At 34.5% G+C, this 20,302-nt stretch overlaps 1 protein-coding gene across 1 annotated transcript in view; it reads right to left on the bottom strand.

The window, feature by feature from the left end:
* Positions 1-20,302, bottom strand: part of LOC143223690 (sushi, von Willebrand factor type A, EGF and pentraxin domain-containing protein 1-like) — a 127,354-nt gene that overhangs the window by 34,233 nt on the left and 72,819 nt on the right. Inside the window, exons 30-38 of the mRNA XM_076452029.1 lie at positions 16,605-16,832; positions 10,589-10,792; positions 10,179-10,406; positions 7,537-7,740; positions 7,133-7,360; positions 5,989-6,192; positions 1,539-1,766; positions 963-1,166; positions 546-773 (exon numbers count right to left, since the gene is read on the bottom strand). Of these exons, the coding sequence (XP_076308144.1) occupies positions 546-773; positions 963-1,166; positions 1,539-1,766; positions 5,989-6,192; positions 7,133-7,360; positions 7,537-7,740; positions 10,179-10,406; positions 10,589-10,792; positions 16,605-16,832 (1,956 nt within the window). The remainder of the gene's footprint in view (positions 1-545; positions 774-962; positions 1,167-1,538; positions 1,767-5,988; positions 6,193-7,132; positions 7,361-7,536; positions 7,741-10,178; positions 10,407-10,588; positions 10,793-16,604; positions 16,833-20,302) is intronic.

The following is a 20,302-nucleotide window of genomic DNA, read 5'->3' as shown; positions in this document are numbered from 1 at the left end:
TCTCTTTGATCAGTTTAGTTTTGTGGTGATGATGACACGACTGTATCTGAAAGTAGGATACAATTTAGATAAATATGATAATTAGATGTTTATTTTATAAGTTACGCACTATTTACTGGTCACGTTACTCAGGGGTAATGTATGTGTAAATGTTTAGGGTTAAACCTGTAAAATTAGTTATTCGTGCTGACAACAAACAAATGGTGAGTTAGATATTCAGTATTGTTTTAACCAAGTGTCAGACAACGATAGATTTCTAAACGTCCATCTAATAACACATTGCTTTTGATGTACCCTAACATTACGTACATTATTAGAGTTTTAACATAAAAGTATGACGTCAAGAGTATCCTAGCAACACAGACATTTCTCTCCGAGATTAACACTTGAGAAATAAACCAGCCAGAGTCCAGATGTTAAATGCTTATAGTAACAGTTAAACTAAATGTTTTCCTAACACTATCAAAGATATTAATAGTTGGAAATAGATCAAATAATTCAATTTGATCTTCAAATGTTACATTGCAAAAGACAACACGATTTACCTTCCACTACTATTTTGTAAAAACAAATCCCATTGGTCAAGAGTTGGGGATCAACAGCTTCGCACGTGTTGATGTACTCTCCAGGTTCTAGTTCACCCTCCAGAGTACACTCTACATCCAGATCTCTCCCGTTTTCTGCTACAAACCTGGGTTTCTTTATCCGAGCCACTCTTCCTTCACTCAACAGGGTTTGGTTGGTGCAGTCTACGGGTTTTGGTGGGTAAGCTCCTGGGTCAAACGAAAATAAAATTATATATATATATATATATCAGTTCCATGTGTATAAAGTTTTGTTCTTATATATTATTCAGAATACTGTTCACAGTTTTGATGTTCTCATCGAATCACATAAAGCGTAACAAAACGCACTTTATAACGTTAAGAAAAATCATTACCAGACATGTAAAAGAAACTCACTCCAACATTCGGGCACTTTCGTAATATCCCACTTCAAATCTGACAAACAAAACCTTCTTGCGATTTTTGACTGACTTGTTGGAATGACAAACCCCTCTTCACAAACGTAGGTACAAACGGTTCCAACTGTTAAATCACCAGATTTTCCAGGTGAACACTGAACGAATCCGTGATCCACTGTCGGCGGTGTATCACACTTCGGCTCTGAAAGTGACAAAACATCACAACACCAGATGGCAGCATTTATCAGAAATATTTAGTTATTATTCCTGTATTATTTGAAAGATAAATTTGATAAAACACAGAAAATACTTAATTTCGTTTCAGCTATATTTTATAAACCACACACACGCACTGTTACTTCGCATGAGTGTTATATCGTAGGTTCGATGTGTAATGTAATTTCGTGTGTGTTTATACCACATATTAAACATGTCATACATGGTCTTCTAGATTGCATACTACAAACTATATATCTATGTATTAAAATTTCATGTGAAGACATTTGGTACATTTTACACACGCACACACAATAAAGATTTTTTATATTATTATTTTAAACTAAACACAGCTGACCTCTAACGATAACTCTGTAGGAACAAAACCCCACAGTATGTAACTCCGGATCAGTACTTTCACAGGTGTTGATATACTCCCCAGGGGCCAGTTCATCCCTCAGGGTACACTCCACATCCAGATCTCTCCCGTCTCCTGCTATAAATCTGGGTTTCTTCACTTGAGCTACCGTACCCACGGCTACTAAAGTTTGATTGGTGCAATCTAGTGGTTTAGGAGGATAGGCCTCTAGAGGGATGGACAAATATAATAGTCTTGAAATTTAAAAATAATTTTTTGTTAAAGTAATGAAGTTAAAAAATATCATCTTTGTTCATTTGTAAGAAATGACTCACTTAATATTCTGTTATGAGGGTCACTATTGTAATATTTAGTTATCGGTATTACTAGTTTAATATACAGTTATCAGTACCACTAGTTTAATGTACAGTTATCAATACCATTAGTTTGATATAGAGTCATCAGTACCACTAGTTTAATGTACAGTTATCAGAACCACTAGTTTAATATTCAGTTATCGGTACCAATAGTTTAATATACAGTCATCAGTACCACTAGTTTAATGTACGGTTATCAGTACCACTAGTTTAATATACAGTTATCAGTACCACTAGTTTAATATTCAGTTATCAGTACCATTAGTTTGATATACAGTCATCAGTACCACTAGTTTAATGTACAGTTATCAGTACCACCAGTTTAATATTCAGTTATCAGTACCATTAGTTTGATATACAGTCATCAGTACCACTAGTTTAATGTACAGTTATCAGTACCACTAGTTTAATGTACAGTTATCACTACCACAAGTTTAATGTACAGTTATCAGAACCACTAGTTTAATATTCAGTTATCGGTACCAACAGTTTAATATACAGTCATCAGTACCACTAGTTTAATGTACGGTTATCAGTACCACCAGTTTAATATTCAGTTATCAGTACCACTAGTTTAATATTCAGTTGTCGGTATTACTAGTTTAATATACAGTTATCAGTACCACTAGTTTAATGTACAGTTATCAGTACCACCAGTTTAATATTCAGTTATCAGTACCATTAGTTTGATATACAGTCATCAGTACCACAAGTTTAATGTACAGTTATCAGAACCACTAGTTTAATATTCAGTTATCGGTACCAATAGTTTAATATACAGTCATTAGTACCACTAGTTTAATGTACGGTTATCAGTACCACTAGTTTGATATACACTTATCAGTACCACTAGTTTAACATACAGTTACGGTATAACTAGATTAATTTTCATTTATCAGTATAACTCATTTAATATTCAGTTTAATATTCCGTTATCGGTATTACTGGCACTATGTAACACAAATTTTGTTCCTGGATAGTTTGTGTTATCTATTAACTGCTTATGTTGTAAAAGTACACAAAATGACCATTATTCCCTTCAAACTTTGCTTTTGTAACCTGGACAATGAAATTCAGAAATTAACCTATTTTGTATTTACAAACGGGCAAATTTGCACATTTACATTCACATAATGTCTTAATATAACGACATATGAATAAAGATTTACATGTATTTATACTGAAGTTATAAAAAAATGAACAAAAATGTTTAGAAGTGAGTAGTTTTTCGAGATTTGTGACTGTAATGTATATCACTTTCAAGTATCATCTCCCAAATATAGTCTTCCATCATGTTTCCGATATACGCTCCTTGGTAGCGGCGTTCAAAGTCCAGTATATCTTAGCGGAAGTGCTCTCCTTGCTCCTCTGAGTATGCTCCCATATTCTCCTTAAATTTATCAAAATAAGCGTCAAGGATATGGACTTTCAGGGACATCTTGCAACCCATTTTGGCGTAGTTCTTCATCAGAGCTTCAACCAGTTCCACATAATATTTGGCCTTGTGATTGCCCAAGGATTCCCGAATCACTGCGACAAAGATGCTCCAAGCGTTTTTTCTTTCCTACTGAGTTTCTTGTGGAATTTTGTGCACTCCAGGATCTTGTTTATTTGTGATCTAACGAAGACACCAGCTTTGACCTTCGCCTCAGATAGCTTAGGGAAGAAGTCTCAAAGGTACTTGAAGTCTGCAGACTCCTTATCAAGAGCTGTGACATCTTGTTTCATAAGACCCAATATTATGTGCAATGATGGGAACAACACTTTCTGAAGGTCCACTAGTGGCTCACACTTGACATTGTGCCTCCCCACAAAGAACTCGGTCCGTTGTGGCCAGTGCTTCCTGTTGTAGTGCACTGCGGTGTCCCTGCTGTCCCAAAGGCAGAGATAACAGGAAAACCTGGTAAAGCCTCCTTGGAGGCCCATTAGGAATTACACCATTTTGAAGTCTTCGATAACCTTCACGCCATACTCATCATACTTCGAGGTTTCTAGCAAGGTCTTGATGATGTTGTATTCCTCTTTAAACTTATTCCCGTTATGGAGCGGCACAGCTTTGAGGCTTCTGAATGAGCTATTACTGAAAAGGCGCCACTCGTTCGGGTTAGAGGCCATTGCAATTGCCTCGCAAAGACCGGATACATTGTGGCAGAAGCAGAGCCCATCTTGATGTATGAAGAAGCTTAAAAATGTCGATGACGCTTCCTCTGACTGGCGACGTGCACACTTTATCTAACAATCCCACTCCTTGAGTCTAGAGTAGGAAGCTCGGCATTCGACTTTGTTAGATCAAGATTTCTGATGAAGTCATTGAGGTCTCTTTGGTTGGCGTAGTATGGGTTTCTCTCACCAGCTACACCTCTGATATTGTAATCTGGATCTTCAACGTCTACCTCCTCTTCTGATTTGCTGCTCTCTTCTGCGTCTGAGAATGCTTGCAGCTTCTTGATGCCATCTCTGATAAAATCAGAGAGGTCTATGTGTTTACTTAGGCAGCTAGAATTAAACTGTAGTGGTGAGCCTCTGTATATATTACCTTGAAAAGTTCTAGAAAATTTTAAATAGTTCTTGAAAATTCTTGAAAGTTCTACAACATTCTAGAAAGTTCTTGAAAATTCTTGTAAGTTCGAGAAAATTCTCTATCAATTACGCAGCACTGAATTTTCCTGAAATGTTCTGGAAAATGGGTAAATTTGAAAATTTCATTACCTGGGTCACAAAAGCAAAGTTTGAAGAGAAAATATGTCTTTTACATTTACTTTAGGCATAAGCAATTGGGAAACAAAACTTTCTGTCCAGGAACAAGAAAAAGTAAAAATATTGTTACATGGTGTAGTTTAATATCCAGTTATTAGTATAACTAATTTAATATACAATTATCAGTATAACTAGTTTAATATTCAATTATCGGTATAACTAGTTTAATATTCAGTTATCAGTATAACTAGTTTAATATTCAATTACAGGTACAAGTAGTTTAATATACAATTATCAGTATAACTAGTTTAATATTCAATTACCGGTACAACGTGTTTAATGTTGAGTTATCAGTATAACTAGTTTAATATTCAGTTATCAGTATAACTAGTTTAATATACAGTCATCAGTATATGTAGTTTAATATTCAGTTATCAGTATAACTTGTTTAATGTTGAGTTATCTGTATTACTCTTCACTTTTCAGTAATGACTCATTTATTGAACACTAATTAACAATTTAATATTCAATTAATGACAATACTTGCTTCAGTCAAGTTCTCACTAATGACTTGATTGAATGTTCACGCCTGTGTTGGAATTTACAAGTGAAGGAAACCATGATCTAGAATTATCACACGAAGGTTTCAATAAACCATTGTTCCAATAGGTGATCTACACCGAAGATTCGACACAGTAATAAGGAACAGAGATAGAATATTCACTAGTTTGTGGTTTATTGCAGTTTTTAACTTGTCTTATTTAGATGTAGACTTAAAACGTTCCAAATGAGATATACAGATATTTCTGTATTTCCAATAAAAACAGTTTTTATGACCTCGTAACGTATAACGTTATTAAACTTACATTTAATCCGTCCAAACAGTACGTAAAATATTTTCTCAACCCAAACGAAAAGTTTTTGCATACATATTTCTCTACAAGTGGGTTTTCTCGACATCACTGAGTTTTTAAATTTCATTAAGACGTGTTTCATATAACACTTTCTACTTAAAGAATTGTCGTAACCTTTTATTAGAAGGCCAACCACTTCAAGTGTCATTGGAACACGAAACACTTGAAAACGAAATTTATATGCAAAAACGGCTCGTTTGGGTTGAGAAAATATTTTACATAGAAAACCCAAACGAGCCGTTTTTGCATATAAATTTCTCAACAAGTGGGTTTCTCGACATCACTTGAAAACGAACTTTAAACTAATGCTAGAAAGCCACATAGGTAAACACGTTTAATACACTGCTAATTTTCTAAAGTATTATTTTAATACAAATTACTCTAACGACTCTATAATGCAACATTTTTCACAACCATAGCTGGTAATGATAAAAAATGAACAGTGTTTATGTGAACACTTACTTAAACACTTTGGAGTCTGGGTGACATTCCATTGTAAGTGAGACAGGCATATTCTCGATATTAACTTTGACTGGCTGACCGGTACGACGTATCCACTGTCACAGTGAAGACTACAAACTGACCCGGAGGTCAGGTCACCATAATCTCCGGGAGTACATTGAAAGGATCCATGATTCACTTTCGGTGGGCGGTTACATTGTGGCGCTGAAAAAGAAATACCAGGTATATAAACTCCACCCAGTCTCATGAATCTAACGGACTTGTATCTAACGTATAAATCTAACATATAAATCCCAGGTCCGAGTCCCTTTGATCAGTTTAGTTTTGTGGTGATGATGACACGACTGTATCTGAAAGTAGGATACAATTTAGATAAATATGATAATTAGATGTTTATTTTATAAGTTACGCACTATTTACTGGTCACGTTACTCAGGGGTAATGTATGTGTAAATGTTTAGGGTAAAATCTGTAAAAGGCCCGGCATGGCCAAGCGTGTTAAGGCGTGCGACTCGTAATCTGAGGGTCGCGGGTTCGCATCCCCATCGCGCCAAACATGCTCGCCCTTTTAGCCGTGAGGGCGTTATAATGTTCCAGTCAATCCCACTATTCGTTGGTAAAAAGAGTAGCCCAAGAGTTGGCGGTGGGTGGTTATGACTAGTTGCCTTCCCTCTAGTCTTACACTGCTAAATTAGGGACGGCTAGCACAGATAGCCCTCGAGTAGCTTTGTGCGAAATTAAAAAACAACAAAAAACAAACAATAAACCTGTAAAAGTAGTTATTCGTGCTGACAACAAACAAATGGTGAGTTACATATTCAGTATTGTTATAACTAAGTGTCAGACAACGATAGATTTCTAAACGTCCATCTCATAACACATTGGCTTTGATGTACCCTAACATTACGTACATTATTAGAGTTTTAAGATAAAAGTATGACGTCAAGAGTATCCTAGCAACATAGACATTTTCTCTCCAAGATTAACACTTGAGAAATAAATCAGTCCAGACGTCTATAAACGCCTATAGTAACAGTTAACCTAAATGTTTTCCTAACACCATCAAAGATATTAATAGTTGGAAATAGATTAAATAATTCAATTTGATCTTCAAATGTTACATTGCAAAAGACAACAGATTTACCTTCCACTACTATTTTGTAAAAACAAACCCCATTGGTCAAGAGTTCGGGATCAACAGCTTCGCACGTGTTGATGTACTCTCCAGGTTCTAGTTCACCCTCCAGAGTACACTCTACATCCAGATCTCTCCCGTCTTCTGCTATAAACCTGGGTTTCTTTATCCGAGCCACTCTTCCTTCACTCAACAGGGTTTGGTTGGTGCAGTCTACGGGTTTTGGGGGGTAAGCTCCTGGGTCAAACGAAATTAAAATATATATCAGTTTCATGTGTATAGAGTTTTGTTCTTATATATTATTCAGAATACTGTCCACAGTTTTGATGTTCTCATCGAATCACATAAAGCGTAACAAAACGCACTTTATAACGTTAAGAAAAATCATTACCAGACATGTAAAAGAAACTCACTCCAACATTCGGGTACTTTCGTAATATCCCACTTCAAATCTGACAAACAAAACCTTCTTGCGATTTTTGACTGACTTGTTGGAATGACAAACCCCTCTTCACAAACGTAGGTACAAACGGTTCCAACTGTTAAATCACTAGACTTTCCGGGTGAACACTGAACGAATCCGTGATCCACTGTCGGCGGAGTATCACACTTCGGCTCTGAAAGTAACAAAACATCACAACTCCAGATGGCAGCATTTATCAGAAATATTTAATTATTATTCCTGTATTATTTGAAAGATAAATTTGATAAAAGACAGAAAGTATTTATCGTATCGCACACAACCATTAGAACTAATAATTTATTAATATGCAGGATTTCAGGAGGTTGAAACATACAAACATTTTTTTAAACTTTGACTTACGTTCTTTGATTATCTAAACCCATAAAAGTATTTTTAATGTTTACATACTGGTGGTATTGGTGTTAGCAAAATTCAGCCAAATGTGTACCAATGGAAGAATTTCGTGCTAAGGAAACAGAAAACAATGCATTGATAAGAATGTGCACTAAAAAAGTAGGTCGATGACAAGTAGATGACTGTACTGAAAGAGTAGTCATATGAAAAGTAAGTAACATAATAGTTACGAAAAGGTGCACCAGAACGTAATACCGTATCATGCGTTTGTTTTATTTGTTTGAATTTTGTGCAAAGCTACACGTGAGCTATCTGCGTTAGCCGTCCCTAACTTAGCAGTTTAATAACAGAGGGAAGGCAGCCAGTCATCACCACTTACCGTCAACTGTTTTACCAAAGAATAATGGGATTGACCGAATATTATAATTTTCACACGGTTGAAAAGGCGAGCATGTTTAGTGTGACGAGGATTCGAACCCGTGACTCTCACCTTAAGAGTCAAGCGTCCTAACCACATGGCCATACCGCACCTTTTTGGTAATTAAGCACAAAGCTACACAATGGGCTATTTGTACTCAGCCCACCACGGGTATTGGAACCATAATTCTAGTAAACGTACCGCTGTGTCACTGGGAGACTGTACTAAATAAACAAGAGACAGAGTAGTCATGATAAAGTAATCTCGTAATAATAAAAGACCCCGGCATGGCCAGGTGGGTTAGGGCACTCGACTTACAGTCTGTGGGTCGCGGGTTCGAATCCCATCGCACCAAACATGCTCGCCCTTTCAGCCGTGGGGGCGTTATAATGTGAAGGTCAATCCCATTATTCGTTGGTAAAAGAGTATCCCAAGAGTTGGCGGTGGGTGGTAATGACTAGCTGCCTTCCCTCTAGTCTTACACTGCTAAATTAGGGACGGTTACCGCAGATAGTCCTTGAGTGGCTTTGCGCAAAATTCAAAAACAAACAAAATAATAAAATAAATATAGTTTTTAAAACGTTTGCCAAATCGCAGTCTCGCAATATATGAAGAAAAATATTATAGTCATAGAAATGTGTTATTAAAGTGTTTCATTAAACTTACCACAATATTAATTGTGAGTTCAGTCTGTGAGAATAGTGTAGGATTATAGTGTAAACTCAGCTTTATCTTAACGAGAGAGTTACGTTTTACGTTTTGAATTTGGCTATCTTAATTAAATAGTATTTGTTTTATATGAAATTGAGTGTGACGTAGTTGAATTGAAAATATCCGTTGAAAACTATATAAACCAGAACTACGAAGTTACAAATTATTGAAGGTAACATTATACAAGCTGGATTGAAGCCCGTAACATTAATAAAAAAGAAAACTGAAACCTATTTCTAATGATGAAGCACGACACCACTTGTTAGATACCCTCGATATAATTAGTCAGAGTACTCGCTAACGACCTACAAGACGCGATCAGCCTAGGAGATTTAGGTTACTAAACTAAACCGTCTTCACCTTTTAATTATGAGTCACCATATAAATAAAAATGTTACATTTTACAATTTCTAAATAATAAAGACATCTGGACGTTGTAGAAATAAAGACTATTTTTGATCCATGAATACCATACTTGGGTTAATCTAAACTTTATGTATTCCGTTGTTTGCTGTTATACACAATATCTCGAAACCTGAATTTCAGGGTTATAAGCCTCCAGACTTATCCGTGAGGGAAACTAAATATTTATTAATCCACTTAACTTAAACAAACAGCTCAATTAAATAATTATGGTAAAATTTAGCTACCTTATAATGCTTGTATAATTGTCAAAATATTCAAACATGTTTGTCAGGACGGCTGATGTAGGTATTAACACTTTTACCAAAACAAAGCAGAGAACAACCTGAAAATGGCCTACAGAGGTCGAAACGTTGTTCTCTGCTTGTCAATAAAAGTGTTAATACCCATACCAGCCGTTCTTAGATACATTTTTATTTCAAGTGGATTTCTCGTTATTAAGAAAATGTTCAACTAATTCCATCAACACTGTATAGACGTTAAACAAATTAATGGTCAACATTTTAAACTGACCTCACCCACACTGTGTATACCTTAAAAAACTGATGGCCAAAAGGTTAGATTAATCTATCGCTTGTTAAGATAAAGAAATAAAGTTATCGTGGTTAAATCTGAGAGTTGTTATGCGCAAAAGATGACGCAACACCGTTCAGATAGTACAAATTATTAGTTCCTTACTAGTGTACCTGTAATACGAAGATTGTAAACACACTCTGCAGTGGTCCGCAGCTCCGGATCTGTGGCTGTACACGTGTTGATGTACTCTCCAGGTTCCAGTTCACCCTCCAGGGTACACTTCACATCCAGATCTCTCTCATCTCCTGCTACAAACCTGGGTTTTGTTACATGTGCTACTCCACCATCAGCCACCAGGGTTTGGTTGGTGCACATGATAGGTTTGGGCTTAATAAGTACTGTTATTGTAAAAAGAAAGAAAAGAAAATAGAGAGGAAAGTAAATACATAATGTAGCTTAAATATATAAACCTGTCAGTATGTTCGTCTAAAAACTGCGAAGGCAAACAAAATAAAATTGAAAATTACACAAGAAATCATTTTCGATTAATGTCTGATAAACCTGAAATCAAAACACTTACATAAACAGTTAGGAACCACACTTATGTTCCACCGTAGGTTGGAAAGACATACTCTACTTTTGAAATCTGATTGGCTGACAGGGATGACGTAACCATCATCACAAAGGTAGTGACAAATTGTTCCAATAGTCAGTTCACCAAGATCTCTAGAGATACATCTCGCCTGCCCGTGGTCTAGTCTCGGTGGATGGCTACACTTCGGATCTAAAGGAGAGAAAATATAACGTTTTATAAAGTTAACTGGCAAGAAATCAAACAAAACATATTCCAGTTTTACCACTTTCAAACATCGTATTGGGGTAGAAATGGATGCAATAAACATAAAATAAAAACACAGTATTAAAATAAAAATAGCTGAAAGAAACATAAACTGAAAACACTGACTGTAGTACAAATGGATGGAGTAAACGTAAAATAAAACACCGTACTGGAGAAGAAATGGATGCAGTAAATATAAACTAAAAACACTGTACTGGTGAAGAAATGGATGCAGTAAATATAAACTACAAACACTGTACTGGTGTAGTAATGGATGCAGTAAATATAAACTACAAACACTGTACTGGTGTAGTAATGGATGCAGTAAATATAAACTACAAACACTGTACTGGTGTAGAAATGGATGCAGTAAATATAAACTAAAAACACTGCACTGGTGTAGAAATGGATGCAGTAAATATAAACTAAAAACACTGCACTGGTGTAGAAATGGATGAAGTAAATATAAACTAAAAACACTGTACTGGTGAAGAAATGGATGCAGTAAATATAAACTAAAAACACTGTACTGGTGTAGAAATGGATGCAGTAAATATAAACTAAAAACACTGTACTTGTGTAGAAATGGATGCAGTAAATATAAACTAAAAACACTGTACTGGTGAAGAAATGGATGCAGTAAATATAAACTAAAAACACTGTACTGGTGAAGAAATGGATGAAGTAAATATAAACTAAAAACACTGTATTGGTGTAGTAATGGATGCAGTAAATATAAACTAAAAACACTGTACTGGTGTAGAAATGGATGCAGTAAATATAAACTAAAAACACTGTACTGGTGAAGAAATGGATGCAGTAAATATAAACTAAAAACACTGTACTGGTGAAGAAATGGATGCAGTAAATATAAACTAAAAACACTGTACTGGTGAAGAAATGGATGCAGTAAATATAAACTAAAAACACTGTACTGGTGTAGAAATGGATGCAGTAAATATAAACTAAGAACACCGTACTGGTGAAGAAATGGATGCAGTAAATATAAACTAAAAACACTGTACTGGTGAAGTAATGGATGCAGTAAATATAAACTAAAAACACTGTACTGGTGAAGAAATGGATGCAGTAAATATAAACTACAAACACTGTACTAGTGTAGTAATGGATGCAGTAAATATAAACTAAAAACACTGTACTGGTGTAGAAATGGATGCAGTAAATATAAACTAAAAACACTGTACTGGTGAAGTAATGGATGCAGTAAATATAAACTAAAAACACTGTACTGGTGAAGAAATGGATGCAGTAAATATAAACTACAAACACTGTACTGGTGTAGTAATGGATGCAGTAAATATAAACTAAAAACACTGTACTGGTGTAGAAATGGATGCAGTAAATATAAACTAAAAACACTGTACTGGTGAAGTAATGGATGCAGTAAATATAAACTAAAAACACTGTACTGGTGAAGAAATGGATGCAGTAAATATAAACTAAAAACACTGTACTGGTGTAGTAATGGATCCAGTAAATATAAACTAAAAACACTGTACTGGTGAAGTAATGGATGCAGTAAATATAAACTAAAAACACTGTACTGGTGAAGAAATGGATGCAGTAAATATAAACTACAAACACTGTACTGGTGTAGTAATGGATGCAGTAAATATAAACTAAAAACACTGTACTGGTGTAGAAATGGATGCAGTAAATATAAACTAAAAACACTGTACTGGTGAAGAAATGGATGCAGTAAATATAAACTAAAACACTGTACTGGTGTAGAAATGGATGAAGTAAATATAAACTAAAAACACTGTACTGGTGTAGAAATGGATGAAGTAAATATAAACTAAAAACACTGTACTGGTGTAGTAATGGATGAAGTAAATATAAACTAAAAACACTGTACTGGTGTAGTAATGGATGCAGTAAATATAAACTGAAAACACTGTACTGGTGAAGAAATGGATGCAGTAAATGTAAACTAACAACACTGTACTGGTGTAGTAATGGATGCAGTAAATATAAACTAAAAACACTGTACTGGTGTAGTAATGGATGCAGTAAATATAAACTAAAAACACTGTACTGGTGAAGAAATGGATGCAGTAAATATAAACTAAAAACACTGTACTGGTGTAGAAATGGATGAAGTAAATATAAACTAAAAACACTGTACTGGTGTAGAAATGGATGAAGTAAATATAAACTAAAAAACACTGTACTGGTGTAGTAATGGATGAAGTAAATATAAACTAAAAACACTGTACTGGTGTAGTAATGGATGCAGTAAATATAAACTGAAAACACTGTACTGGTGAAGAAATGGATGCAGTAAATGTAAACTAACAACACTGTACTGGTGTAGTAATGGATGCAGTAAATATAAACTAAAAACACTGTACTGGTGAAGAAATGGATGCAGTAAATATAAACTAAAAACACTGTACTGGTGAAGTAATGGATGCAGTAAATATAAACTAAAAACACTGTACTGGTGAAGAAATGGATGCAGTAAATATAAACTACAAACACTGTACTGGTGTAGTAATGGATGCAGTAAATATAAACTAAAAACACTGTACTGGTGTAGAAATGGATGCAGTAAATATAAACTAAAAACACTGTACTGGTGAAGAAATGGATGCAGTAAATATAAACTAAAAAACACTGTACTGGTGTAGAAATGGATGAAGTAAATATAAACTAAAAACACTGTACTGGTGTAGAAATGGATGAAGTAAATATAAACTAAAAACACTGTACTGGTGTAGTAATGGATGAAGTAAATATAAACTAAAAACACTGTACTGGTGTAGTAATGGATGCAGTAAATATAAACTGAAAACACTGTACTGGTGAAGAAATGGATGCAGTAAATATAAACTAAAAACACTGTACTGGTGTAGTAATGGATGCAGTAAATATAAACTAAAAACACTGTACTGGTGTAGAAATGGATGCAGTAAATATAAACTAAAAACACTGTACTGGTGTAGAAATGGATGCAGTAAATATAAACTAAAAACACTGTACTGGTGAAGTAATGGATGCAGTAAATATAAACTAACAACACTGTACTGGTGTAGTAATGGATGCAGTAAATATAAACTAAAAACACTGTACTGGTGTAGTAATGGATGCAGTAAATATAAACTAAAAACACTGTACTGGTGAAGAAATGGATGCAGTAAATATAAACTAAAAACACTGTACTGGTGTAGAAATGGATGAAGTAAATATAAACTAAAAACACTGTACTGGTGTAGAAATGGATGAAGTAAATATAAACTAAAAACACTGTACTGGTGTAGTAATGGATGAAGTAAATATAAACTAAAAACACTGTACTGGTGTAGTAATGGATGCAGTAAATATAAACTGAAAACACTGTACTGGTGAAGAAATGGATGCAGTAAATGTAAACTAACAACACTGTACTGGTGTAGTAATGGATGCAGTAAATATAAACTAAAAAACACTGTACTGGTGAAGAAATGGATGCAGTAAATATAAACTAAAAACACTGTACTGGTGAAGTAATGGATGCAGTAAATATGAACTAAAAACACTGTACTGGTGTAGTAATGGATGCAGTAAATATAAACTAAAAACACTGTACTGGTGTAGAAATGGATGCAGTAAATATAAACTAAAAACACTGTACTGGTGAAGAAATGGATGCAGTAAATATAAACTAAAAACACTGTACTGGTGTAGAAATGGATGAAGTAAATATAAACTAAAAACACTGTACTGGTGTAGAAATGGATGAAGTAAATATAAACTAAAAACACTGTACTGGTGTAGTAATGGATGAAGTAAATATAAACTAAAAAACACTGTACTGGTGTAGTAATGGATGCAGTAAATATAAACTGAAAACACTGTACTGGTGAAGAAATGGATGCAGTAAATGTAAACTAACAACACTGTACTGGTGTAGTAATGGATGCAGTAAATATAAACTAACAACACTGTACTGGTGTAGTAATGGATGCAGTAAATATAAACTAAAAACACTGTACTGGTGTAGTAATGGATGCAGTAAATATAAACTAAAAACACTGTACTGGTGAAGAAATGGATGCAGTAAATATAAACTAAAAAACACTGTACTGGTGTAGAAATGGATGAAGTAAATATAAACTAAAAACACTGTACTGGTGTAGAAATGGATGAAGTAAATATAAACTAAAAACACTGTACTGGTGTAGTAATGGATGAAGTAAATATAAACTAAAAACACTGTACTGGTGTAGTAATGGATGCAGTAAATATAAACTGAAAACACTGTACTGGTGAAGAAATGGATGCAGTAAATGTAAACTAACAACACTGTACTGGTGTAGTAATGGATGCAGTAAATATAAACTAAAAACACTGTACTGGTGAAGAAATGGATGCAGTAAATATAAACTAAAAACACTGTACTGGTGAAGTAATGGATGCAGTAAATATGAACTAAAAACACTGTACTGGTGTAGTAATGGATGCAGTAAATATAAACTAAAAACACTGTACTGGTGTAGAAATGGATGCAGTAAATATAAACTAAAAACACTGTACTGGTGAAGAAATGGATGCAGTAAATATAAACTAAAAACACTGTACTGGTGTAGAAATGGATGAAGTAAATATAAACTAAAAACACTGTACTGGTGTAGAAATGGATGAAGTAAATATAAACTAAAAACACTGTACTGGTGTAGTAATGGATGAAGTAAATATAAACTAAAAACACTGTACTGGTGTAGTAATGGATGCAGTAAATATAAACTGAAAACACTGTACTGGTGAAGAAATGGATGCAGTAAATGTAAACTAACAACACTGTACTGGTGTAGTAATGGATGCAGTAAATATAAACTAAAAACACTGTACTGGTGTAGTAATGGATGCAGTAAATATAAACTAAAAACACTGTACTGGTGAAGAAATGGATGCAGTAAATATAAACTAAAAACACTGTACTGGTGTAGAAATGGATGAAGTAAATATAAACTAAAAACACTGTACTGGTGAAGAAATGGATGCAGTAAATATAAACTAAAAACACTGTACTGGTGTAGTAATGGATGAAGTAAATATAAACTAAAAACACTGTACTGGTGTAGTAATGGATGCAGTAAATATAAACTGAAAACACTGTACTGGTGAAGAAATGGATGCAGTAAATGTAAACTAAAAACACTGTACTGGTGTAGAAATGGATGCAGTAAATATAAACTACAAACACTGTACTGGTGTAGTAATGGATGCAGTAAATATAAACTGAAAACACTGTACTGGTGAAGAAATGGATGCAGTAAATGTAAACTAAAAACACTGTACTGGTGTAGAAATGGATGCAGTAAATATAAACTACAAACACTGTACTGGTGTAGAAATGGATGCAGTAAATATAAACTACAAACACTGTACTGGTGTAGTAATGGATGCAGTAAATATAAACTAAAAACACTGTACTGGTGTAGAAATGGTTGCAGTATTGAGTTTTTAAATCCAGCATTTCTTATGTGAAATATTCTAGACATTCGTTAGAGAGCTTTTATTTTAAGTTTAGTGTAGTAAGAAACTGTGTCTTAATATAATATTTACTTATTTAATAATCTATTACAAACTTCCAGTTTTCATACGAAACTGAAATGAATTTTAGTGTGGTTAGTTTCCACCAAGAGAAGAAGAAATTATTTCGACAAGTCTTATATAATATATATTCTTATTCGACAAGTCTTATATAATATATATTCTTATTCGACAACTCTTATATAATATATATTCTTACTTGTTACGTTCACGTGGAAGAGGCAGTGAGTAACAGTTTGAAGTTCGATATCGGTAGATTCACACGTGTTGATGTACTCTCCAGGTTCCAGTTCACCCTCCAGGGTACACTCCACATCCAGATCTCTCCCGTCTCCTGCTACAAACCTGGGTTTCTCTACACGTGCTACTCCATTCTCGGCGATGAGGGTTTGGTTAACACAGTTTAAAGGAGTTGGTGGAATAACTTCTGTTTATGAAAATAAACAAACTTATACACACTTGATTTAAGCACAAAAAGACCAAGTAGGGTTAACAAGGACATTTGTAGTACACAGAAAGGAAGTAGGGTTAACAAGGACATTTGTAGTACACAGAAAAAAAGTAGGGTTAACAAGGACATTTGTAGTACACAGAAAAAAGTAGGGTTCACAAGAATATTTGTAGTACACAGAAAAGAAGTAGGGTTAACAAGGACATTTGTAGTACACAGAAAAGAAGTATGGTTCACCAGAACATTTGTAGTACACAGTAAAGAATTAGAGTTAACAAGAACATTTGTACTACACAGAAAGGAAGTAGGGTTAACAAGGACATTTGTAGTACACAGAAAAAAAGTAGGGTTAACAAGGACATTTGTAGTACACAGAAAAAAAGTAGGGTTAACAAGGACATTTGTAGTACACAGAAAAAAGTAGGGTTCACAAGAATATTTGTAGTACACAGAAAAGAAGTAGGGTTAACAAGGACATTTGTAGTACACAGTAAAGAAGTAGGGTTAGCAAGGACATTTGTAGTACACAGTAAAGAAGTAGGGTTAACAAGGACATTTGTAGTACACAGAAAAGAAGTATGATCCACAAGAACATTTGTAGTACACAGTAAAGAAGTATGGTTCACCAGAACATTTGTAGTACACAGTAAAGAAGTAGAGTTAACAAGAACATTTGTAGTACACAGTAAAGAAGTATGGTTCACAAGAACATTTGTAGTACATAGTAAAGAAGTATGGTTCACAAGAACATTTGTAGTACATAGTAAAGAAGTATGGTTCACCAGAACATTTGTAGTACACAGTAAAGAAGTATGGTTCACCAGAACATTTGTAGTACACAGTAAAGAAGTATGGTTCACCAGAACATTTGTAGTACACAGTAAAGAAGTATGGTTCACAAGAACATTTGTAGTACACAGTAAAGAAGTATGGTTCACAAGAACATTTGTAGTACACAGTAAAGAAGTATGGTTCACAAGAACATTTGTAGTACACAGTAAAGAAGTATGGTTCAGAAGAACATTTGTAGTACACATTAAATAAGTATGGTTCACAAGAATATTTGTAGCACACAGTAAAGAAGTATGGTTCAGAAGAACATTTGTAGTACACAGTAAATAAGTATGGTTCACAAGAACATTTGTAGTACATAGTAAAGAAGTATGGTTCACAAGAACATTTGTAGTACACAGTAAATAAGTATGGTTCACAAGAACATTTGTAGTACATAGTAAAGAAGTATGGTTCACAAGAACATTTGTAGTACATAGTAAAGAAGTATGGTTCACCAGAACATTTGTAGTACACAGAAAAGAAGTAGGGTTCACCAGAACATTTGTAGTACACAATAAAGAAGTATGGTTCACAAGAACATTTGTAGTACACAGTAAAGAAGTAGGGTTCACAAGAACATTTGTAGTACATAGTAAAGAAGTATGGTTCACAAGAACATTTGTAGTACACAGTAAAGACGTATGGTTTGTAAGTTATACTGTGTCTGTAGCAAGCACTGCACAAAACAGGTGAGTTTCTTTTAGTGGGTAAGGTTGCATAACTGTTATAACCTAATCCCAAGAAGTAGTTCCTTTACATTTGAAAGTTAGATAATATCAGAGACTTATTACATGTTTATAAAAACTACTGGCTCGGTAGTGTACTTAAAACTGAAATATTCCGCTCAGCACAAACAACAAATACAAAGTTTGTAATTGTGGGAAAAATCTTCTGGTTACCTCTTTGAGAATTTCTCATCTATAATAAGTTATACCAGTATTATTCTTAGAGCAGGGTGGGATCTTGCAGTTCAATTGAAATCAAAGTATCTATGGTTCGTGTTCCATTTCATTAAAAACTCTCTCTGCACGTTGGGGCTCAGAGTGCGTTATAAGAGTGACGGTAAAACCTCACTTGTCGTTCAGGCAAGAGTATTCTAAGAGTTGGCGGTGAGTACTGTTGATTAGCTGTCTTCTCTATAGTTTATTATTTCAAAATTGGGGACGGCTGGCTCTTGTATTGAGACTGTTGCAAACAGCTAAGCCAAATTTTTCTTCTTAACAAAACCATGAAAGTCAAGACTGAGAAAGCCATGTGTAATCCCATAACTTGTGTCACTAAAGTAACGCCTGGAAGTCAAGAGCATCGGTTTGAGTCCTACTTGGTTTTGGTTTCTATCCGTAAATGCGTTGACTGATCTCGAAAGAGGTTTATCATGTGACGACAGAAAAATAAAGAAAAATGAACTTCGCCGCGCTTATGGATTCCTTAAAATGAATTACTTGTTTGTTGTTAAATGTGGAGCTTTAAAATAGACCATCTGTTTTGTGCGTACCAGAAGTATCAAAAACCAATTTTTAGAGTTATACATCTCCAAGCTTACCACTGAGCCACTGGGAAGGCGCTGCTATAGCTTGTAGGTTCATTTAGATACTAGGGTAGAAAACGTTGATTCGTGTACGCAGCATGATTTTGGTTGTGGGTGTTTGCATTTGAATACACAATATTTATCAAATGTAAAGGTAGTAATGTGTATTTAAAGTAATTAAAACGTTGAAGTGACCTACCTAGGCTGTTTACGTAGTTCTAAATGAATCTGGTGGTCGTGCGGGGCGTTTCAATAACTGTGAGGTTAAATCTAAGTAGATTAAGCCTACTTGATAACATAATATATTCACCAAACAGTTATAGTAGATAAATACTTTGAGCCTAACGGTCTAACACAAAATAATTAGTGATAACGAGAAAACCCACTTGTAGAGAAAATTATATATTTAAAAACGGCTGGTACGGATAGAGAAAGCTCTATGTAGGGGAGCGAACAATGTTTCAATCTTCTTCGGTCATCGTCAAGTTCACAATGAAAGAAAGAGGTAACTGACCAAAAGCTGACGACATTTTTCTAAGGAGTTGTGTAACTGAGTGTAGGAATGTAGAGGGCGTGCTTAGATGTTTGATTATATTTATTAATATAGGTATAAAGATGTTCCTTTGTATTGGTTTATTTTGGACTTGAGTTGTTGTATAAGTAAGGCTTCTTTAATTTTGCGTTTGTTTATGTTTGTTTCTTTATTTAGTATTTGAGTGTTTTTTATGGTTATGTCGTGTTTATCTAAGCACGCCCTCTACATTCCTACACTCAGTTACACACCCCCTTTCAAACATGTGGTCAGCTTGCGGTCAGTTACCTCTTTCTTTGTGAACTTGACGATGACCGAAGAAGGTCGAAACGTTGTTCGCTCCTCTGCATAAAATATTTTCTCAACCCAAACCAGCCGTTGTTACATATATAATAAAAAATGATGAACCAACTGACGTAACTAGTAAGAGACCAAATCTAGCGATCCCTTCCAAACCTGGCTATCGAGTACAAGTATTAAACCTCAACATGGTGACGGTACTCTCAAGTGTTTATAAACAAACGAAGAAACACTTAGACTAAACCGTAACAT

The sequence above is a fragment of the Tachypleus tridentatus genome, chromosome 1, assembly GCF_004210375.1.
Source record: "Tachypleus tridentatus isolate NWPU-2018 chromosome 1, ASM421037v1, whole genome shotgun sequence".
NCBI lineage: Eukaryota > Metazoa > Arthropoda > Merostomata > Xiphosura > Limulidae > Tachypleus > Tachypleus tridentatus.
Note: the sequence above shows the minus strand (reverse complement) of the source record. Positions and strands in the feature narration are given on the sequence as shown.